The sequence below is a fragment of the Trichomycterus rosablanca genome, chromosome 6, assembly GCF_030014385.1.
Source record: "Trichomycterus rosablanca isolate fTriRos1 chromosome 6, fTriRos1.hap1, whole genome shotgun sequence".
Classification (NCBI taxonomy): Eukaryota; Metazoa; Chordata; class Actinopteri; order Siluriformes; family Trichomycteridae; genus Trichomycterus; species Trichomycterus rosablanca.
Window position 1 is genome coordinate 32,762,605 of NC_085993.1, and position 24,600 is coordinate 32,787,204.

At 36.6% G+C, this 24,600-nt stretch overlaps 2 protein-coding genes across 2 annotated transcripts; one reads left to right on the forward strand and one right to left on the reverse strand.

The window, feature by feature from the left end:
* Positions 1–342: 342 nt before the first annotated feature.
* Positions 343–6,601, reverse strand: LOC134316484 (cytohesin-interacting protein-like). Its single transcript, XM_062996860.1, has 8 exons — positions 6,522–6,601; positions 5,859–5,902; positions 5,693–5,747; positions 5,508–5,592; positions 5,317–5,410; positions 3,537–3,603; positions 3,306–3,372; positions 343–477 (listed from the first exon to the last, which is right to left on the reverse strand). The coding sequence occupies exons 1-7, from the start codon at positions 6,570–6,572 to the stop codon at positions 3,307–3,309; spliced, it is 462 nt and encodes a 153-aa protein (XP_062852930.1). The 5' UTR covers positions 6,573–6,601; the 3' UTR covers positions 343–477; position 3,306.
* Positions 6,602–9,924: 3,323 nt separating this feature from the next.
* c6h7orf57 (chromosome 6 C7orf57 homolog) lies at positions 9,925–23,521 on the forward strand. Its single transcript, XM_062996862.1, has 8 exons — positions 9,925–10,033; positions 10,557–10,607; positions 13,726–13,902; positions 13,994–14,084; positions 16,653–16,725; positions 19,259–19,347; positions 19,833–19,933; positions 22,750–23,521. Exons 2-8 carry the CDS (start codon positions 10,571–10,573, stop codon positions 22,800–22,802), a joined length of 621 nt encoding a protein of 206 aa, XP_062852932.1. The 5' UTR covers positions 9,925–10,033; positions 10,557–10,570; the 3' UTR covers positions 22,803–23,521.
* The last annotated feature ends 1,079 nt before the right edge of the window (positions 23,522–24,600 follow it).

The window sequence follows — 24,600 nt, forward strand, 5'->3', positions numbered from 1 at the left end:
GACGTTTAGATTTTTTGATTGTGTGTGGTCTATAAAACCCACCAGCGCTGCAAAAGCTTTATACCACACACCCATAGATAATGACATGATACTGAATCAGTAAAAATGTGATTAGCATTTTAATTACTGCACCAAACCACAAAAAACATGGTATATTTTAACAAGTCGAAATAAATATGAATACATAAAAATATACTATGAAAAAATAAGAAATACAGCTTCTACCATGTTAAATATTAATAAATACATTTTAATTTATTATATAAAGCATTAACTGAGTTCTAAAAGACACAAAAATATTGTCTTTATATGTACATTTTATAAACCTATAAAGTGTACAATTTCCAAGCACAGCTCTGACAAAGTGTTTCTCCAAGAAGTTCTTCACTGGATGCTAGATTCAACAAAGAGGACTGGAGGGGAGTGTGGGATGCTCCAATGCAAGCCAGGCCTGACACTCTGTATCGCTTTGGTCACCTAAAGAAGATAGGAAAAATGATTTTAGCTTAGTGTGAACATAAACGCAGCAGCCATTATAATAGAAAGTACTCTACACCTGCTTATTCATGTGTTTATTTAATCAGCTACGCGTGTGGCAGCAGCACAATGCATAAAAGCAAACACATCAAAAGCTTTAGTTAAAGGTCACATTAAATAATCTGGAAAAATGCCATCTGAGTGACTTGAACCATGGTATAAAGGTTGGTGATGGATGGGCTGGTTTAAGTATGTCAGCAATGTTAGAAAGGTTTTTACTTTAATAAGTTAAAACTCATCAAACCTTGAGGCGGATGGGCTACAAAAGCAAAAGTTCCACTCCTATCAGCCAAAAACATGAATCTGAGGCTGCAGTAGGCACAGCCCTACCACACTTGGGCAATACATGATTGAAAAATGATCTCCTAGTCTGATGGCGCTCGACTTGTGCTGTGACAAGCAAGTGCTAAACTTAGAATTTGGCATAATACAGTGAAACAGTTCTGACAAATCATGAAGATAATATTTCTCAACTGAATAATCTGACTGACTAAAAAGGTGCAGTGAAAAAACAGTGACAGCGCAGTGGCATGACATGACATGACATAATGAACATATTACATATGATATGATTCACATATAAATAGTTATTTTACACATAAAACTGTGGCAGATGCAGTCTTTACAGCTTCTCATTTTATTCTATCTGTGGAACACAGCACATCAATCATAGTATTGTTCCTATTTACACAGTTGTAATTGTAAATAAAGTAATAAACATATTAAAATAGCTAACATCCACATGCGACATCCACAGTAGAACCAGTATGGTCAACTACCTGGACTAAAGAGTGTGTTTACATACATGGTTTAATTAACCATTAAAGTTAAACATGCAGTAATAAAGCCTAAATCATTTAAGTCCAAGTCTATGCGATGTAGTTTCAAGTTAAAGTCTCTTAACCTATTCTTATCAGCTTTTTTATGGTACACCTAGCACAACTAGACATTAGCCTGTAATGAGAAGACAATATTTTTATATAAATGAAGTATAAGGGCAGTTGCTGAGGCAGTTCATTGACCATAATTTACAATTTTATAGCTTTAAATCTGTATTTTTCATTTGTCATGTCTTTGTTTTAAAGAGAAGAATATACATGTAACTGGGTCAGTTGAATTATGCATGGATACCACAAAACCTTAGGAAAGACGTTATTACTATTCCTTTATTATTTAAACTTGATTTGTATAGGTTTTTTTTTTTTTAGAAATTACGACAGAATTCTTTAAATCAAATATAAGGTATAGAGCTATACACAACCTAACGTCTCAGCCACTTTTAATTGTCTTTGGACAGTAATTATTGTTTTGCAAGTGGAATTTTGTCCATTCTTGTTTGAAACAAGAATTCAGCTGCTACTCATCTGACCAGAACACACATTTCCACCGTTTCTCAGACCACCTGAGGTGAGCTCGGGCCCAGAGAACTCAGATAGTTTTCTGCATAGAACTGATGTATGGCTTTCTCTTTGTGTACTAGAGTTTCAGGTAGCATTTCTTTATGCAAACGGCTTTCTGAAGCACTCCTGAGTCCATGTGGCTATATTTGTCACAGTAGCATTATGGTTTCTCATGCAATGCTGTCTGAGAGCTCAAATGTCACGCACATTTAACAGTGGACTGAGATCTCTCTTGGTTCCCTAAATCTTTTCACAATATTATGAACAGTAGACGGTAAATTATTTGCAGTTTTGAACTGAGAAATGTTCTTTTTAAACTGACTAACAATTCTCTCATGACGTTTGGCACAAAGTGATCAGCCATGACCCATCTTTGCTTGTATAGACAGAGCCTTTGATGGATTTTCTTTTAATATATAATCATGATTCCCTCATTTGTTACCAATTTACTTGCTTATTGTGTAGTGTTTTAAAATGATGCAACATTAAAACATGAAACATCACATATTATAAACTGTAGAAGGACTAAATTATTTGCAATCTGGCATAAAGAAGAGTTATTTTTTAAGTGACTGGCAAAGCCCATCATTGCTGTAAAGATTGAGCCTTTGGTGGATTTTATTTTTAAGCCCAGTCATAATTCCCTCACCTGTTACCAATTTACATGTTGTTGTGGAATGCTGTAATTTAAATATTCTATACACTTTTTTTTCTTATTTTGCCTCTGTCCCAGCTTTTTTGAAGTGTGTCGCAGGCATTATGTAAGCTTTTAACTGTTAATACTGTTATTCAGTACATATTATGCATCCAGTGAACCTAGCGCATTTTTTTTATGTTATTTTAGTACAGCATGTAAGTCAGTTTGAATAAACATTTTGTTATTCTGTTCTCTGGAAGCAAGCTTATATAACTGTTCCAGGTAGTTACACACATGCTACAGATATGGCATCAATGGTTTGTCTGTGTAAGGGCTTCTTAAAGCAATAATTTCCCTGTTTAGAAAGATGTGTAATATACTGTTTTATACAACAGATTTCAGACTCATTCATTTACTGTCTATAAATCCAATTTTGATGCATATGTGGCCCTAATAGGCTGCAACTGAACTACAAACTGAAGCTCATGAGGGAAATGCCTTGGTGCATCTAACAAACTTTCATTTCTACAGGATTTTCACCACAGTTCATTAGAATCTGCTCAGTAGGCATTTTCTTTTCCTGTCAGTGACGAAAATGCACACACAAGCATCTCACGCAATTTTCATTATGAAGCGAGTTAATAGGAAGTGATAGGAACCCCCTAATCTCCTTTGATCTCACTTCAGACTGTCACACACACACACACACACACACTCACTGGTTTACACACCTCATCTGATATGTTCTTCCTGTGTGATTAGTCTCTGCAGCTCCTCCCACTTATCTTTGAGCTGCATCTGAGAAGGTAGGAAACAATACAAGCAGTCAGAGAAATTTTTCATTTCCCAGAAACAACACCAACACACTAACAATAATTTCTCACGGCCTGTGTTAACTACCAGCATGATGACACACTTAACTGGACTTTAACAAACAGTAAAAAAGAAAAGTGGATGCTTACCTGTAAGTGGTGTAATTTTTGTTGCAGTTCTTTTTGTTTCACAGAGGTGCATTTTACAATCCCCAACCTATGAATACATTACAATTAAGCAATGCAAGCATAGTAAACACTGCAGATCAATTTTGAGTGTTTAGAATACCTGTTCACTACACTGTGGTAATTCCCATTAGTACCCAGTACTAGTACCCATTCATTACAAACTATTGGTTTAACAAACAGTACTGATTTAGAATAGCTATTCAGTTTACATTTCTACATTTATTCATTTATTGTCTGTTTTATCACCACTTTATCCTATTTAGGGTCGAAGTGGGTTCCATTCTAAACGAAAAGTAGAAAACACCCCGAACAGGTGACCAGTTTATCACAGGGCAAACACACTAGTTCAGTGGACATTATTAAACACCTGTTAAACAAAGAGCCTTACAACACAGGGTTCTGATTTCAAACTGTTCAATACCCTGTACAATATTATAATAGCTTATAAATACATTATCCTATATCAGAATATCTGTTTAGACAGTATTTATTTAGAACTCTTTGGTGTATTGTACATAGTAGGGCATATAAGGGCAATTTTAGTACCTTTAGTACACCTAAGAGGAATTTAAAGTTTCCAAACCTCCTTCTGCATGTTTTGGGAAACTCCTAAAGAAAATCCAGGACCCACGTTGTTGATTAGCACCCACTCTTTGTGACTGCACCACAATGCCACCCCAACACATGGTCGTTATTTAGAAGCTATTTTTTAAGTTTTACGCTTGTGGTTTTTATATAAAACACTTATTTAGTCCAGAATTTCTTCTTTCTTCTTCATAAACAGTATTCAGTAGTTTTCAGAATACTTACACAGTACCTAATTCTTACTCTAAATATGATTTCTGTCATTGCTTAACTTTTATTACTTGTATTACTTGATACTTCACAAAATATTTTTTTCTGTACAATACATATTTTACTATACTTACAGTATATATATTATATATATACTTAAATGATACTAATTTAAAATAACACGTATTTCAGAATTCAGTACACAGTTCTGATCCAGTGCATATTTAATATTAATTGAACGCATTGCTAAACAAGTATTTATCTGATTTTCATTTATTCCATTTTCATGTTTTACCAACGGATTATCCTGATCAGTGTCAAGGTGGGCCAGGCTCCCCCTGAATCACTGGGCACTGAGAAAAAAAAAAAAATAATAATAATAATAATAATAATAATAATATATATTATTATTATATATATATATTAAAGCGCCTGGTGATTTGGGGGGAACCTGGCACACATTTTTCTTAATACAATAATTATTTAATAATTAATAATTATTCATTATTATGCTATTTTAAGGGTAATGAACTTTGTCCACAATATGTATTTATTTTATAAAATTATTTAAATAAACACTTATTTCAAAATGCCAGGGGCACAGAAAAAAGCTGAACTGGGGCGCAAGTGCATGTTTCGTGTTTTGAATCTTTTACAAGATTGAAATACATTTATTAATGTTTCAGTGTTGGAAATAAATTGTATTGTATTTATTTACTATATTAATGTAATATATTAACAGGTATTGCATACATATTTGTTTATTTTTCCAGTTCTTTACTGGAGTAAAGAATAAGTACAATAAGTATGCATTATTTAGCTTTTTCCTAAAACAGCATCACATCAAAAACAAATAAATAAAATTAAAGAATTAAATCAATTTAGACCAAACAGGAATGCCAAATTTCATGTTTGCAACAGCTTTTAAACACATTGTAGAACTTACTTGAGCAGGCAGGGTCCTTTCTGAATCAGGTCAACAATTTGCTGATGTGAAAAACCCTCCACACACATGTTGTTGACAGTTATAATAACATCACCTATAAAATAAAGAATATACAAGGAAAAGAGTAAATAAATATTAGCTTCACATTTTAGAAAGTATTGAAAAAGTTCTATTTATGAAGAATATTTTACCTGTTCTTATGCCAGCACTCTCTGCAGGACTGTTTTTCGTTACTGAACATACACACGTTACCAGTTTGCAGTAATTAGTGTCCGTCTATAAGAAAGAAAAAGACAATAACTCAGTGTACTAAGACTCTACTAAGTAAGAATGTAAATGTCAATAAGAAAACCAAGTAATTTAATCAGTCCCTTACTTTGATTTTGAATCCAAAAGCTTCATCATCTTTTTTTAACATGACAACATTTTGCCTATAACATAAAGACGTGTAAGTGGTCAACGTTTAGCTGTATGAAAAAGCCGCATGAAAACAAACAAATTAAACGCACATTAAATCAATACATATAGTAGCTTATTATTACCTTGAGGAGTCATGAGCTAGTTGTTTTATCTGAAGTTGTGGTGTCTGAAAAAGAATTCTGATTAATAATATGTATCCACCAACACACTGTATTAACAGTATGTAATGTCTAGAAGAAAGATTAGTTCTAAATGAATTGCAGTTATTTACCATTTCATAGGAGGAGACGTGGCAACAACAAAGTTTTTAAAACCCACTTGAATATATATTCACTTGAATATATTCAAGTGGGTTTTAAAAACTTTGTTGTTGCCACGTCTCCTCCTATGAAATATATAGGATATATATATATATATACATACATACATAAAGAAGAATCTGTAATGTTCTAATAAAACACATTTAGAATTTGATGCCTGCAATACACTCCAAAAAAGTTGGGACAGAGGCATTTTGACAACTGTGTTCTATGAGCTTTTGTATTAATGAGACTTTGGGAACTGAGGACACTATTTGTTACAGTTTTGCAAGTGGATTTTTGTCCATTCTTGCACACACATTTTGTTAGTTAAATACGGATTCTTCTTTTATATATACGTATATATATATATATATACAGTATATATATATATATATTCATGAAGGCATAACAGGCCAATAAGTCTCATGACAAATTTCTAAATTTTTATTTATTATTATAATAATATGGTAATATATCACTCACCGTGCATGTTGGGGCATCTCTGCTCTGTTTTTTGCACTCTGGCCTAAACATCCAGTCTTTCTTCAGCAACTGTTTAATGTAGATCACTGAGCTGCTCATACTTTCTAGTTCTACTCCTCTTTTGTTTCTGAATCCACAACTCAGTTTCTTTGGTAGATGACAGAAGGTAAGAGGATGTCACATGATCAGAGTGAAACCCCATGGGGCTTTCGCTTCTCAGACATCATTACTGTAAATTGCGCCACTCAACAAACTGCTGAAAAAAGCTTTATATGTGCAACTGATGCTGACTGTACTGTCAATAAATCCCCAGCGATTCAGCAGTTTTCTTTATTGTTATACAGCCACTGGTAATTAAATTGTATGTTTAAACATTTCTGCATTTTACTAAAATGACTTTTAAGAAATTATTTAATTTTAAAAACTGTCACATCTGATGTTAAAATTTGTGACATTTAATAATATTAGATTCATTGTACATTATTATTTTATCATACATAAAAAAATAGTAAAACATGATATTTTTTTAAGATTATCCAAATGAATACAACACTTGTGAGAATATAACCCCTTTCTTGGTTACTTACTCAACCACTCAACCAAATAACACACTTTATTAGGCCTGTTCAGCTAATTAAGCACATCAGGTTAATTTCAATCAGCCCTGGCAGTCTTGACCCATTTTCAACCCATTGAATTTACCTGGCCTGGTCAAATTTCTACAAAAACAGATCCAGAGGCATGGTTTGAATGATGAGGGGGTTAAAAAAAAAGGTTGTGCAACCTTAATAAAGACGTGACCAGTAATGGGACCAATAATACAGTTATGTATATAAGTTAATTTCCCCCCAATTCTCACTTTATTATTCACAATCTGTCTAGATGGACATAAAAGACACCAGAAAAACAGAAAAGATGGATCATTTTCAGCACTGCAGTGACAATGACATGGTGGTGGTGTGTTAGTATGTGTTGTTTTGGTATGAGTGGATTAGACACAGCAGCGCTGCTGGAGTTTTTAAATACCGTGTCCACTCACTGTCCACTCTATTAGACACTCCTACCTAGTTGGTCAACCTTGTAGATGTAAAGTCAGAGACGATCACTCATCTATTGCTGCTTTTTGAGTCGGTCATCTTCTAGACCTTCATTAGTGGTCACAGGATGCTGCCCACAGGGCTCTGTTGGCTGGATGTTTTTGCTTGGTGGACTATTCTCAGTCCGGCAGTGACAGTGAGGTGTTTAAAAACTCCATCAGCGCTGCTGTGTCTTATACACAACACACACTAACACACCACCACCATGTCAGTGTCACTGCAGTGCTGAGAATCATCCACCAACCAAATAATACCTGCTCTGTAGTGGTCCTGGGAGAGTCCTGACCATTGAAGAACAGCATAAAAGGAGGCTAACAAAGCATGCAGAGAAACAGATATACTACAGATCTACTGTATATATATATATATATATATATATATATATATACAGGGGTTGGACAAAATAACTGAAACACCTGTCATTTTAGTGTGGGAGGTTTCATGGCTAAATTGGACCAGTCTGGTGGCCAATCTTCATTAATTGCACATTGCACCAGTAAGAGCAGAGTGTGAAGGTTCAATTAGCAGGGTAAGAGCACAGTTTTGCTCAAAATATTGCAATGCACACAACATTATGGGTGACATACCAGAGTTCAAAAGAGGACAAATTGTTGGTGCACGTCTTGCTGGCGCATCTGTGACCAAGACAGCAAGTCTTTGTGATGTATCAAGAGCCACGGTATCCAGGGTAATGTCAGCATACCACCAAGAAGGACAAACCACATCCAACAGGATTAACTGTGGACGCAAGAGGAAGCTGTCTGAAAGGGATGTTCGGGTGCTAACCCGGATTGTATCCAAAAAACATAAAACCACGGCTGCCCAAATCACGGCAGAATTAAATGTGCACCTCAACTCTCCTGTTTCCACCAGAACTGTCCGTCGGGAGCTCCACAGGGTCGATATACACGGCCGGGCTGCTATAGCCAAACCTTTGGTCACTCGTGCCAATGCCAAACGTCGGTTTCAATGGTGCAAGGAGCGCAAATCTTGGGCTGTGGACAATGTGAAACATGTATTGTTCTCTGATGAGTCCACCTTTACTGTTTTCCCCACATCCGGGAGAGTTACGGTGTGGAGAAGCCCCAAAGAAGCGTACCACCCAGACTGTTGCATGCCCAGAGTGAAGCATGGGGGTGGATCAGTGATGGTTTGGGCTGCCATATCATGGCATTCCCTTGGCCCAATACTTGTGCTAGATGGGCGCGTCACTGCCAAGGACTACCGAACCATTCTGGAGGACCATGTGCATCCAAAGGTTCAAACATTGTATCCTGAAGGCGGTGCCGTGTATCAGGATGACAATGCACCAATACACACAGCAAGACTGGTGAAAGATTGGTTTGATGAACATGAAAGTGAAGTTGAACATCTCCCATGGCCTGCACAGTCACCAGATCTAAATATTATTGAGCCACTTTGTGGTGTTTTGGAGAAGCGAGTCAGGAAACGTTTTCCTCCACCAGCATCACGTAGTGACCTGGCCACTATCCTGCAAGAAGAATGGCTTAAAATCCCTCTGACCACTGTGCAGGACTTGTATATGTCATTTCCAAGACGAATTGACGCTGTATTGGCCACAAAAGGAGGCCCTACACCATACTAATAAATTATTGTGGTCTAAAACCAGGTGTTTCAGTTATTTTGTCCAACCCCTGTATATATATATATATATATATATATATATATATATATATATATATATAGATTAGATAGATAGATAGATAGATAGATAGATAGATAGATAGATAGATAGATAGATAGATATACGTGTATATACAGTATATGTATATATATAATACTAAGAATATACACACTAAGAATATATATAAAGTTCAGAACCTGTTCCTCGTGTGTATATGTAAGATAATTAAACACATACTGACAAAGAGTATTCCAGATGACATGATGGATGATGGGGCAGCACGTAGAGTGGATGCTGCTAAGCAACATAGGTCCTGCATCTGGATTTGATACTCGTTTCTGGTTACTGTTTTTAGAACTTTGGTATGTTTTCCTGCGTTTGCACTGAGAGTTCTGGTTTACATACATTCTAAATACAAGCTAGTAGGTTGAAAGGCTACTGTTCCCTAAGTGTGTGTGTGTGTGTGTGTGTGTGTGTGTGTGTGTGTGTGTGTGTGTGTGTGTGTGTGTGTGTGTGTGTGTGTGTGTGTGTGTGTGTGTGTGTCTAAAAGGGAAAGTTTGTCGGTGTTTGTAGTCAGGTAGTGCTTCCGGACCCACTGCGACATCGTGACTGGAATTGAATGGAGTTAAATTTCGTCCTTGAGTCAGCAGATGGCGCCAGTGTACATATCAGTAGACTGTGCAGAGCGAAATGTGCAGCGTAATCTGGAGAAGAAGTAGAACGGAGAAACGAGAGGATTAGATCCATACAGCTCCCGTCGGTCAAATAGCGTAAGCACATTTGAAGTCATATTTAAATCTGAAACCATGTATTTATTACAAAAATATGTTTCATAGCTGCATACGCAGTATTTACTACAGCGTGTTTGTGCTGTAATGCATTTAAATGGCTGTAAATGTTTAAGCGAGTGATACTATGTGGTGTGTTGCTCCTGATGCTGCTTTTGTTACCAGGCGACCAGAAGCCTCGCCCTCTAGCACTGAAGCTAGCTAGCTAGCTACCAAAGTGTCGGACATTATTCATATATTTCATTAGTTTGTTCATAAATACTCTAATAAGATTTATACATACATATATATTAATACAATAATTGCATGTCGTAAAATATTTGTGATTTGTTAGCCGCTTTACGCTACAAGTAGCAGTGTCTATTTTTAGTCTGGTTTGATATGCAGCGTGCACTTGCGCATCTCATTTGCGTACCCAAATCTCTCGATTTCTAAATTGCACTCAAATAACTAACGCAATTTAAAGGACTGTTCATTTTCAGTTTGACTTATTTTGTCCTTGTAGACTACACATCAGACATGTCTGCTGAGCCCAACTACCGGCGCAGTAAACCAGGTAAGGCTGATCAAAGGCCTAGAAACAATCTCTTTTTTTTTTATTACCATGCGGTGGCATTTCGAGCTGGGGTGTAGGTGGGGTGTCTAGCTTGAAATATTACTTTAAAACGATTAGATTATACACTGCTTGACCTTTTTTTTATGTTTTCAATATTCTTTGAGCATTGGTCAAAACCATACATACTGCCCATGTATTTCAATTAAATGATTAATGTACACACCATCATCATGATGAACAATAGCTGAGGAACATTTACATAATTTAGCACAGGATTTTTCAAACCCACATTTTGACCATGATTTTTACACGACCCTGGCAACACCAGCAATGCATCTTACTCTCTGTCTGTACAATCTGGTCCCACTGTGGTTTACAAGATGTAACATAAAATCTCCACAAGGGGGCATTCACGAAAGAGTTTATTTAGATCTTATTATTTTCTCTGCAACCCATTTTTTTCGGCTCACTACCCACCTAAGGGCCGCGACCCAGGGTTTGAAAAACCCTGATTTAGCAGATGCTTTTATACAAAGCGACTTACAATTGTTTATTAATACAGTGCAAACAAGTGAGGGTTAAGGGACTTGATCAGGGGCCCAACAGTGGCAACCTGGCAGCGGTGGAGCTTGAACCAATAATCTTCTGATTACTAGTCCAGTACCATAACCACTGATCAAGTGGATCAGCCCTATCAAGGGTATTGTAAAGTGGGACCACACACAACAGTAAGCTGGAGGATGTTTCAATCTATAAGGAAGAAAAAGGTTTATTTTGAAGAGTCCTTATATTATCATAAATAATAATCCTTAAATGGAACATGTGATCTGCACTTTAGCTTTTAAACTCCAGAGATTTCTTGTTGTGTTTGTACTATAATTAATAGTTACAAGTAGAGATGCATGAGTACCGATACTGGTATCGGGTATTTGCCAGATACCGCGCTCATTAACTTGTACTCGTACTTGCAAACGAGGTTCCGATACTAAACATCCGATACCGTGTGCCTAGTGCACGTTGCTGCGTTATGCCTGGTTCACACCACACGATTTTTGCCCTGATTTTCGCTCGGCGACTGGTCGGCGCTAGATTTGCCGGTTCGGGAGCAACTCGGCGTTCGCTCGGCGATCAAAACTCGGCTCTCGATCGCTAAGTGTGAACTATCCAACAACTCGATCCGACCGGCTCACCGAGCGCTCGAGTTTTCTAGCACGTCAGATATCTGATCTCAGATGTGCGACTGGGAATGAGTGACATGTCGAACAGCCAATGAGAACGCAGGATACGGTGTGAGGGGAAACGCAGGAGAGGAGTGTAAACAGGTGGGACAATATAGGGGGGATAATATAGTTTATATCAGAATACACCAGCACACACACGTTTTACAGTATTTCTGACCTGATCGTTCTCTACAAAACATAACAACAAAACACCAACACTGCAAAAATATTTATTAACCTCCAACTCACTACAGAACAATCCATGCTATTCGTGTTGCCAAATCCACTCAGATTCATTTATTTTCCTCCTTGATTTCATCACATCAGCGCACAAACACTTTGATCACTCGCTACTTGTTGACGTGCATTTTTGGACGTGGTATCATTAAACTTCTCGTCACTTCTCACGTGTGTTTTTGTTTAAAAAAAAACAACAGTATTCGAAATAGGTATAGTTATCGGTATCGGCAAGTACAAAAATACATGTACTTGTACTCGGTTGGGAAAAAATGGTATCGATGCATCCCTAGTTACAATAATTAAACAGTTATACCAATCTGAGCTGTCATAAAGCTGTATTAGTAGTGTTGCATCATTTGCTTTTCCCTCCTATGACATGAGCTGGGTTCATGTAGCAGCCAAGTTGTAATTAAGGCACTCTTCTTTTTTGTCAAATTAAAAGCTTAAATGGGTTAATTAAATATCAGGAATGAAAGGGAACTTAGTGGGTGCAGCATGAAAGGGATTTCTTGTTATATTATTGTCGATATAGACATCAGCATGTTATGCGCTCTTCTTTACTGTGCAAACGAATGGCACAGCGACTCAAGGGGTAGCACTGTTGCCTCACAGTGAGAAGGTCCTGGATTTAATTCCCAAGTGAAGTAGTCTGGTTTCTTTCTGTGGGAAGTTTGCATGTTCTCCCCGTGCCTGTAACCAATATGTAAATCATGGACCTTAAAATGTTAATAAATAAATAACACTCTGTAAACACTTTCTGACTTAAGATCAAGAAGACAATACAGATAGAAAAAAAAAATTTTTTACATTAGCAAGTTAAAGATTAGATTTTACTTACACACTTAGTAAATGGTTCTTCTTATTATATTTTATAAACAACATGAATTTTAGTTAAATGATTAATTGTTAAAAAATGTACATGAATTTCGCCGCTCAGGTGGCGCAACGGTAAAAAGAAACGCTGCAACCAGAGCTGGATTCTAAGTACATCGTATTGAATCCAGCTCTGCCTTACCGGTTCGAGGCTGAGTGGCTGTATGAGCAACGATTGGCCGGTTGCTCAGTTGGAGGGCGGGACAAAGAACCGGATGTGGGTCTCTCTCTGTCAGAATGCGATTACGACCTCTGCCGGCTGATTAGAGGTGCCTGCACAGAGATGAGGAAGAGTGCCCTTAGGGTGTGTCTCTCCGCATGCAACGCTAGGTGGCACAACACTCATCAATGTGTGGGTGGCAAAAATGCATCCGTCTGCTGCCTATGTTTCGGAGGGGATATGGGTTAGCTTTGTGCTCCTAGGTCAGGGCAGGGTTCGGCATAGGGGAAAAAATATTTAAAAAAATAATAAATTTCAGAATTTCTTTCTAAAGTTTTTTGTATGGCCATATTTATAACGACTGCAAATGTATTAACTTGAGCTCAGTCTAAATGGGTGGTTCATTAAAAAGCATTAGACTTAAGAAAGTGTGTCCGGTAGCACCAATGAAGAGACATGAACCGTTTTACAAATTGCATATTATAAATGAAAATGGCGCAATAAAATGGCATTGTTTATATATTAGGACACTATCTACCACTTTTCTGCATTATGTTTTATGTGTTAATAATCTGCAGGATTTTTAAAAAATGTTTAAAGCATTGTTCTTTGTGCTGTGGAAAAGGAATGAGAGCCACTGTTCCCAATTCAAATGGTGCAGCTGGTCCCACATCACAGATTCCCGGCCTGTCCCAAAGTGCTGATGACGCCACACCCATGGAGAAAGGCAAGGGCAGACGAGTTGGTATTCAGGCCTGTGATTCAGACTATGTTAAACTTGCAAAGCAAGGAGGCCACAAGGGTAAATGCTCACTCTATTTAAGCCATCTGTTTTCATATGTGCCTCTTTTTTATATAGTGATTCTTACCCAAGTCTTACATTTCTGTACTAGGTTTACTGTCACATGACAATGAAGATGGTGACTCCAAATCTGGCGGCTCACAAAAGGCCTCCGACTGGTTTAGTGGTGAAAATAATCAAAGGTGAAGTTTCATTTCTAAGAATGTTATGTTTTGTTATTTTAATATTTAGTAAAAAGATCTTCACCCAGCTCTGTCCAAATTATTAGGACTCTTATGCAGAAAGAGTCCTAATGATTCTTATTTATGAAGGATATTCTTCTGTTTGAACACCCTGATAAAATGCCATGTGTAGTTCCTAAGTGAAAATAAGAACAATATATGCTGAATGTTTATTAAAGTGTGTTTTTAAACTGTTTTAAATAGAATAATGTGACTGGTTTTAAGGCCAAACTAAATACTCAGAATTCAAGCGTGTCTACATGTCACTTCATGTGGACTTTGATAAATGTTTTTTTTTTAATATATACATGCTTTTTCTTTCTGAATTGAAGGCCAGTTTACACTATATGGCCAAATGTTTGTGGACACCTGACCATTACTCTTTTAGACAACCATTTTCAAAATGATTGACATTGGTACTGCAGTGATCTGGCACACACACATTGTGGGAGAGTAAGGAGAAGTCAGAAATGAACTCTTGTTCATGCCCACTGTTCCACTTTAAGATGTGTTACCATCAGCTGTTGGTAAAAAAAAATATATGGTTGATTTTTGTTTTTCTCTGACAGAATTAATCAAACAACAACTTTATCTATCATTTAATCATTAACATCCCTAATTTAAACCCTCCTTCCTAGCCCTGCTTCACAATTGGGGTTTCAGTTTATCCCAAAGGTGTTTAAAATGGTTTAAAATTAGGACTCAGTGTAACCAACCCAACCCATCTCTTTATAGACTCTTTGTGCTTAAGGACATATCTCAAAAATGTAGCCAGAGTGGTTGGTAATAAATAATTTTATTTACAGTTGCAATAGGAAATATTTAACCCCCCTCACCTTAAAACGTATTATGATGATGTATAGAATTAAATACAAATATCATACAACAAGAAGTCTTAGTAAACAGTGAAATCAATACTTATTCGTACAAGCAATTTTGATGACGGAAGTTAACGTAATTTTTTATTTACATGAAAAACATGTAGTTCTCCGCTAGCACACCGGTGCAGGGATTCTGAACACCCCGGTTCGAATCTCGGCTCTGCTACCAGTTGGCTGGGCGCCATCTAGCGGGCATAATTGACAGTGCCTGCAGCAGATGCAAATTGGCAACCGTGTCTGCTGGGTGGGGAAATGACCAGACTAAATGGGTGGGGTCTTCAAATGCTTTGCAAGGACCCTGGTTAGCGGATAGAGGCATCTGTGCTGAAGCACGGGTCCGCTTGGACTGCGCAGGCGTTGGAGGGCACGTAAGCAGCAATATACCCTCCTCAAACACAATCAGGGACCCACAGTAGCAGAAGACAAATTGACTGTGCTAAATCAGGAGAAAAAGGGAGAAAACAAAAATGCATAAATAAATAGTAAAACATCTAGTTCCTTTGACAAATGTACCATGTGCACTATTATTCAACCCCCAACCTAAGTACTTGGTGGAACATCTCTAGGTCTTGGAAATCTTCTTTTACCCATTGTCCTTATGGTACAATAAAATCGTACCATGGTTTCAGCACACCTTAAACACTCAAATTTTTAAGTGGTGTGTATATATTGCATTACAACTGTAGCCAATTAAGGATTATTAAGTTCCAATGTATTTAATCATGTTGTAATCCAACTTTAGGTCAGACAGACTATCAGCAGGTGAGCAATATTATTTAGGGGTTGAATTTCTGTCACATGGCAGTAGTAAAATATCCTACATCATTTATTGTGTTCATTTGCTGAATTATTTGATGGACAAAGACTTCATTTAAAGCAAACTGTAGTTCTGAAGACAAGTTTGGAGTTCCAAATTTCATATCTTTTTTTTAAGTTCAATAGTTCTAGTTGCAACTGTGTGTGTAATATATACAGTGAACACACTACTGTTAGAATGCCAGGTTTTTCTGTTGTAAATTATCATAAGATAAATAATTTTAGAAATGTTCCACCGTTAAAGTGATTTATAATTTGTGCCATTCAGTAGAAACAATGAGATGCCTTTGATGCCTTGTAAATTCTTTGTGGACCATAGCTTTTCCTGTAATGTATTTTAAGTAAATATAAGTAAATGACAGAAACATCCAGCTTTATATGAGGTTAATCAGTCACTTTAATTGATGGCAGCTGTGTACTACTATTTAACATGAGTTTGAATGGGATTGGTTCATCTTGAACACAGCCACATCCCAGATTATAACAGGGTGTGCATACTTATGCAGCATCATAATTTTTTAGTTTTAGTTTTCCCCTCTAAACAATTTCAGTTTGTTTTTTATTCGAATTGCACAGATTATAGGTCACACACATTGAAGGTGGAAATAAATCTAAAACCGCAAACACCTGGCATTTTAACAGGGTTGTGTAGATCTTTCATATCCTCTGCATTGTGTACATATTTTTGGCAATAAGATGTAGTTTTGTAATACACATTTAATAAGTAATAAGTCTTAGCATGGTGATATTAAGAGAACACAGTAGAGTTGTGTGCTTGTGGTTTAGTTCAAACTAAAACTGGGCTTGAGTTACAGTGATTTTGTGCTTACAGTCAAAGTAAAGCATCCTCACAGAGGCTGGTGGCCCCGTTTGGGACTGATGAGTGTACTGCATGGGATGACAAGGTGAAGATTGCAGCCATTTCCATGTCACCATGGCACTCCATCATTTATTGTTCTGCAGAAATCCATTTTCAAACTTATTTAATCAATTAGCTGCATTCATTATTTAATTAATTATTTAATTCCATTTCATCCGCCTCATTTATAGAATTGATTGCTTTTTTGGTGTGTTTTTTTTTTCTTTTTTCATTTTGGTTTTAAATCTATTTAATCAAAACATTCATAAAATCAAACTTCTTTTTTTTTTTTTTTTTTTTATTCTGATATGTGCCACAATCATATATTGTTAATTTGGATACATATTTAATTTATTGAAGTTGCAGGCTCAGTCTGAAGAACCCAGGTAATATGTATTTCTAACTTAACCTACTTATGACTCTTAGTTTTATAAACTGTGTATATTAAATTATGTGAAAGTTTTCCCAATATGTTTAAAAAGGATCTTTAATTACAATCATTTGCTAGATAGTCATCCCACAGTGACTCAGACAGCCATGTAAAATATTTGCATCAATCACAGACAGGAGGCCGGTGCACCGTAGTGCAAAGCTCTGTTTGAGATCTTGCACACTCTTCCCTGTACAAATTCCAACCACTTTTTTTGCTTAAATACAGTCACTTTGCATCAAAGTCCTTTTTTCTCTCTCAAGTACATCATCAGCTTTGGACCTACCTACAAATATATTTTGTCGCCAAGTCATATCCATGTGTTTGGATCTTGTTTAATGAAAATGTAACTGTTTAGTGTCAGAGAGCAAAATATCAAAGCAGTTAAGAGCAGAAGACATAAGAATAGACCAACGATATCCTATCATTGTGTCTGTAACATGCAGGAGTTCTGACTCCAACTCTTAAAAATTCATGTAGTGCTGTAAACTGGGAGCTTCTTGATTGATACTGACTAAGTGATGTCATTGGTGCAGAATTCTCTGGTTAATTTCTCATGGATGGTTTAAAAAGAAAGTAAAGCATGTTTTTAAAGGTCTAGCATTGCACACTATTCTCATTATTAATAAGAAAAAAAACTAAACATGATTTCCCCTAATTAAGGAATGTTTGCATGTTTTTTTATTATTTTATTTAATGATTATTGAAAAGTTTAGGCCATTGATAGCTTGGATTTAAATTTACATCAGCCTTAGTTTACTGTATTTCAAGAATGTAAGTAAATTATTTTAAATTCAATCATCGAGCTTGTATTTGCATTGTTAACATCTTAACAGCCTGCATGTAATCAAAGCTAGTGTAAATTGATTACATTTTATGGATGTAAAGTTCAGAAGCAAATTTTCATGGCTTCAAAATATCATAAAGTTACTGTGGCCCCAAAGTGCAATACAAATGAATAGAACAAGAAACACATTGACCCATCAACTGGCAAACTGTAATTGTAGCTACAGCTGTTGGAGGTCATTATTGATCACATTGCAAATAATATAGTATAGATCACATACAGATTTAGTTTTGGACAAAGTTAATATACAGTACATTTATAACATATATACTAATACTCTTATTGGTTTTGCTTTAACTAGTGAAAACTTATTAATAATCTAGCTTCTGGATAGCGAACACAAAAGCACAGACAGCCCTCCATTGGTGCAAATAGACACTTACTGACTTGCTTTGGTTTTCTAGTGCACACACGATAATCAGACGTAAGTCGACTCCATCACAATGTACACTAGACACCATCAACTAAGATAACAGACTTCCTAAAGCATTTTACATGATAGCTGACCTACAAATGGAGGATAATATTTATTTTAACCAATGATCATGCCCCTATGATGCCTGATGAACCTTGCCTTCCCTTTTTCTGCTTTCATGTCCACGGCTGTAATCCTGTTCACTTTTAAAGATGATAATGATTCTGTAAAAAACTTTACCTGTGCTCATTCTGCCTCATCACAGATTTAATTGACAGGCTAATTAACCAATTAAGACCTAGTCTTTCAGTACCACAGCTGTACCTATCGTTTTTCTTTCTTTTTTCTTTTTTTATATGCATTTTCTCCCCTTTTTCTCCATTTTTAACTCGTCCAATTGCCAGATTGTGTCATGCTTTATCTACACCAATGCCGATCCCTGCTCTGATTGAGGAGAACAAACCTAACCCACGCACCCTCCGACACGTGGGCAGCATGCCGTATGCATCTTATCACCTACACATTGATGAGTGCAGCTCAGCACTGTGTACGGAGAGACACACCCTTAGAGCACTCTTTTCTCATCTCTGTCCAGGCGCCATCAATCAGCCAGCAGAGGTCGTAATTGCATTAGTTGTGAGCTAATTAGTTACGATGTATTCGAGATCCCAGCTCTGGTTCCAGCGTGTGTTTAACATGTGTGAAAGACTGTTTTGTCTAATTTGTAAACAATTTCATCTTCATTTGTTTTGTGATTCGGTCATTTGTCTCTGTAAATCTTTTCCATTACCTTGCATGTTTCATCTCATCTTCATCATAATTTATCTTAGTCTCATTTGAAATGAAAGTTGATAATGCATTTATAGATTTTCTTATCTTTTCTGTAGATTTTAGGAGTTGACAACGCAACTTCCAAGATGGAGAACCTCGCTATGAGTCCAGAAGAAATTGAGGAGGCCAACAAGTACAAAAGAATGTAGGTGCCAGTATTACACTTTCATGTATTTTCCAGCATTCTTCCTTTTTGCATTGTGAAGATATACTTTAGGCTTCTCACAGTCCTGCAAATCCTGGAGAAGTTATTAAAATGATCAAAAATAAATCAGCTGTTAAAAGAAATAAAAAGTATTTTGTCTAGCTCGAATATTGGTGTCACATTTGAAAACACTGTGTTGTTGCTGATATTGTTATGCTATTGTTGTACATGTTACCACAGTTTTCCCCTGTAGGAATGAATAAATCCCAGGTGATAAATAAATGTTACTGGTGGCCTAATTAGAAATATAAGCTTTGTCTCTAAGAGCATAATGAAAGAAATTACATTTGAAAATTGTTTTACAATTTTACAAAAAAAATCTGCACGCTAGTAATGCTTGAGACACGTGGTTAGAATTCCCAGTTCAAAGTATATGATTTTATATATATTTTTTTTTTACTAGTGATAATTACTCTGCCCTGCAGGTCACACGTTAAGAAGACATCCGCTCCTGTTAGCATGAGCAAGCTGTTGAGCTTTGGCTATATGGAGGACGAAAAGAAGTCTGCTGATGATGATGCCTCAAGTAAGAATAGTGATTTTCAAATCTGTACAGCATGTGTTCAGAACTTTGTCTGCCTGGCTTCATATCAAATTTCTTTCAAAAATAATGGCAACCTAGTAAATCATTTTCACCTGTTTTAAGCCTTAGGAAAAGAAATCTAGGATTATTGTTGGCAGGGCTTCATGCGTCCAGCTTTATCAAACAACAAAATAATCATGTGATTTGCCTGTTATCATTGTTTTTTATAATTCTGTTCATAATTAGGATTTACCAAGTTATCCCAACATATTGTAGACAAACTAGGATTTTATCATATTAAACTAGCAGTTAGGACTGTTATAGTTCAAATTTATCCAAGCAAGCAAAATCATCCAGAAATGTTTCTTCATTTTCACAAATATTTTAACAAAACTTGGTGTTTTTGTGTTTGATCTTTTTTTTTTTTATGTCAGCCACCCACAGGCACGATTGGCTATGTCTAAAGACGCACTCTTATTGTTTAAACCTGTAACTCTGAGAGTAAAAAAAAATTATGAGTTACTGACAAGCATAAAATATTACAGTATTACAAAATTAATACAGTCCTGATAAATACACCGATCAGCCATAACATTAAAACCACCTCCTTGTTTCTACACACATTGTCCATTTTATCAGCTCCACTTACCATATAGAAGCACTTTGTAGTTCTACAATTACTGACTGTAGTCTATCTGTTCTCTACATACCTTTTTAGCCTTCTTTTACCCTGTTATTCAATGGTCAGGACCACTACGGAGTAGGTATTATTTGGGTGGTGGATCATTCTCAGTACTGCAGTGACACTGACATGGTGGTGGTGTGTTAGTGTGTGTTGTGCTGGTATGAGTGGATAAGACACAGCAATGCTGCTGGAGTTTTTAAACACCTCACTGTCACTGCTGGACTAAGAATAGTCCACCCACCAAAAATATATACAGCCAACAGTGCTCCATGGGCAGCGTCCTGTGACCACTGATGAAGGTCTCGAAGATGACCAATTCAAACAGCAGCAATAGATGAGTGATCATCTCTGACTACTACATCTACATCTATCAAGGTGGACCAACTAGGTAGGAGTGTCTAACAGAGTGGACAGTGAGTGAACACGGTATTTAAAAACTCCAGCAGCGCTGCTGTGTCTGATCCACTCATACCAGAACAACACACACTAACGCACCACCACCACCTCAGTGTCACTGCAGTGCTGAGAAATAATGCACTACAGTGCACCTAAATAATACCTGCTCTGTGGTGGTCCTGTGGGGGTCCCGACCATTGAAGAACATGGTGAAAGCAGGCTAAAAAGGTATGTAGAGAAATAGATGGACTACAGCCAGTAATTGTAGAACTACAAAGTGCTCCTATATGGCGAGTGGAGCTATTAAAATGGACAGTGAATGCAGAAACAAGGAGGTGGTTTTAATGTTATGGCTGATCAGTGTATATTATAGGAATGCAACTTTTGCCAATTACTTTTGACTGATTAACCAACCAATTTTAGTTGGTGGTTAACTAATAACCCCATCAAAATATAAAACACATCAACAGGTGTTTATTTCATTTCATTTTTAACAACCGCCTTACCCTGGACAGGGTCGTGGCAGGTCAGGTTCCACCAGGAAACATTGGTGCTGCATTCTCAATTGAAATCAAGTATTACCTGTTGGAAAAGAACTACATTTTAAACCAACAGCATTAATCGCACATTGACTTCTTTCTCTGTTATCATTGACATCCTTAGAATGTTACCATTACTAACAAGTTATGGCAGGTGTTTGACAGAAAAGAATGTGGTTTTGTGAAATGCTCATTTTTAAAAAGTGATGGAATCATGGCCAGCCTAAACAAGTGAAGGTGCAATACCTGGCTTCGAAGCGTCTCCTTTTCTGCTAGTTGCAATTAGTACTTAATACTGTAAAAGCTTTCAGCTGGTTTTCAGTTTGTGGTTTGACTGTGTGAACCCTGACCAGACTGAATTTTGCAGTTAGTCTGACCCCAGTCAATAACAACCATTAAGAAACATTGATTCTAAAAAATGTAAACAACTGAGGCTAATACAGTTACTTAAAACCCCTTACTGTCAACACACACACACACACCATAGTGAAAGTAATGAAGGAAAAGTTTTTTCCTCTACTTGATGCTGTATGGTTAAATTACATCAAATTAGTCTCATTCCTCAGTTACTACTTTGCCTCTGGTTTTTACTGTGTTGATTTCTTACTGATGAAACTCCACAGACAATTTACACTATATAGACAAAAGTATTGGGACACCCCTTCTAATAATTACATTCATGTGTTTTAGCCACAGTTATTGCTAACAAATAATTGTAATAAAATGTAATAAATTAATTATATAAAGAAATTCTCCTAGGGGGTTGCTAGGGGGTATCCCAAGTGATATCTAGGTGTTTGCTAGGAACTTATGGTATTAAAAGGGGATGGCAAGAGTTTTGCCAGGTGATTTCTATGGTAGCTTATGTAGTCACTACTTTGTTGCTGGGATGTTCCAGATGGTTCACCTTAGCCTTTTCTGTCTAACAAGGACATGACGAGAGAGTTTATGGTTAAAAGTACACAAATCTTTGGAATGTCCTTGTAGGCTGTAGCATAAATGTTTTTCATGGAAGAAAGAAGTAATTGTTTTAATGTAGCCAGACAAATGTGGTGAAGAATATGTTGGGATTAGTAACTTGCTAGAAGCCAGAGCTGGCATTCCAACCACCATTCAATGACTGATTTATTAAAATAAATGTATTTTTTAGCAGAATTGCTGACAACAGTAAAACTGGTTGGTGTTACTCTGTGTTTTAGGTGTGACATCAGAGCAGACCAGCCCTACTGTCACAGAGGAGGATCAGGAATAGAGTTGGAGCTTCCTGTCGGGTTATGCAGATGGTCAGCCCACCACCCCTCGTCTTTTATTCACCTTATTTATGCAAACTTCTTTTAGTCATCGTTATCTTTTAAAATCATTTGTCACGCGTACATGTATGATGGTGCTTGTGATCCCCAATTTAACCCCCTTTGAAGTGCTAATTGTGGAGAACATTAACAGGAATAACTCGATACCTGCAGCACAACGGGCAATGCAGCTTTGGCCCCAATAACAAACTTCAGGTTTTCATTTTTATACATTTCTCTAATTGCCAAAATGCCAAGGTTTATTTTTTTTTATTTTTCTACTAAACAGGCAAACATAACCTACTCCTAACTATAAATGGGACACAACCATGCTGCAGCCAAGGGATGAGTTAACTGTTAATTGTTAAGTTAATTGTCCAGTCAGATGTTTGAAAACGTGCAAATGTTCGCCAAGTCCTCGCCAGTCACTGCTATTGTAGAAACGAGAAACAAATCTGTATATTGATGAGTCTGTATATGTTGAGATCTTTACTGGGGATCAGCAAGCTTGCGACTGTGAATGTGTTGTTATGCTACTGGCATTGTTCTGATGTAATGGTACTTTTTCTTAGACTAGGTTTAGTGAATGTGTAACAGAGTTTTAACACCATATTGGCTTTTTGTCTCATTAAATGATGTTTACACTTAATGTGTAATAAATAAATATGCATGTGCATGGAAATCACTTTGTTGTTGAATTTTTTGACGTGCATTCATGCAATAGTCACAAAGAGCCAGACTTTACCTCTAATGACTTCAAGCTGGGTGGGAACAAAGAACTTTTTGCCTCGTCGTCTAAAGCATTAAAAGTAATCTCTGTACAGGAGGTAATAGTGAACAACAGTGCAGTGTGTCCGCTGATCACATTACAGACCATGCTGGTAATTTAAATATATGCTAAAGAATTGGCTGGAACGTTTATGGAAATTTCTCTAAAAGTATATTAAAACAGCATTAAAGTGCATTAAAACATCTCTGAAATGACAAACAAATGGTAATTCAGTTCATGAAGTATTTCTTGTTACAGATAAAGCTCTTTAGGTGTTTCTGGGCAGTAACCCCTAAGTTATTACAGGGTTGGTGTGGTCATGAACATGCAGGAAAAATAATGGAGTCATACAAGTTTAAATACAGTAGTTAGGTCAGGTTTTTTAATCCTTTCTATATTTTAATAATCCTTTTTATATTTTAGATTTAATATATATTTAGTAAAAACAAATAGGTTTTTATTTTTATTTATTAGGATTTTAACGTCATCTTTTACACACTTTGGTTACATTCATGACAAAACAGGTAATCACTGGGTTACACAAGATTCATCAGTTCACAAGTTTAATGTCAAACATAGTCATGGACATTTTTGTAGTTTCAATTCCCTTTACTTGCATGTCTTTGGGAGGAAACCGGAGCTCCCAGAGGCAACCCACACAGACACGGACTGCCCCACCTGGGGATTGAACCCAGGACCTTCTTGCTGTGAGGTGACAGTGCAACCCATTGAGCCACCGTGTCGCCCAAAAATTAAGTGTATTCTGATGATGATCAGTGTAAAATCAGTCATTAACAAATAATGTAAATCAAATAAACTATAAAATAGTTTCTGCATGTACAAAAAAATCCAGGGACAGTTGGAGAAAACTAAGAGCAAACTCAGAACACATTGAGAAACAAAGTATTCTAATAGTGTCTTGTGCAGGTGCATCAAGCTTATTCCAAATTCCAGTGAACAAAGGGTCGTCTGTAGTGCACGTAGGATCTACA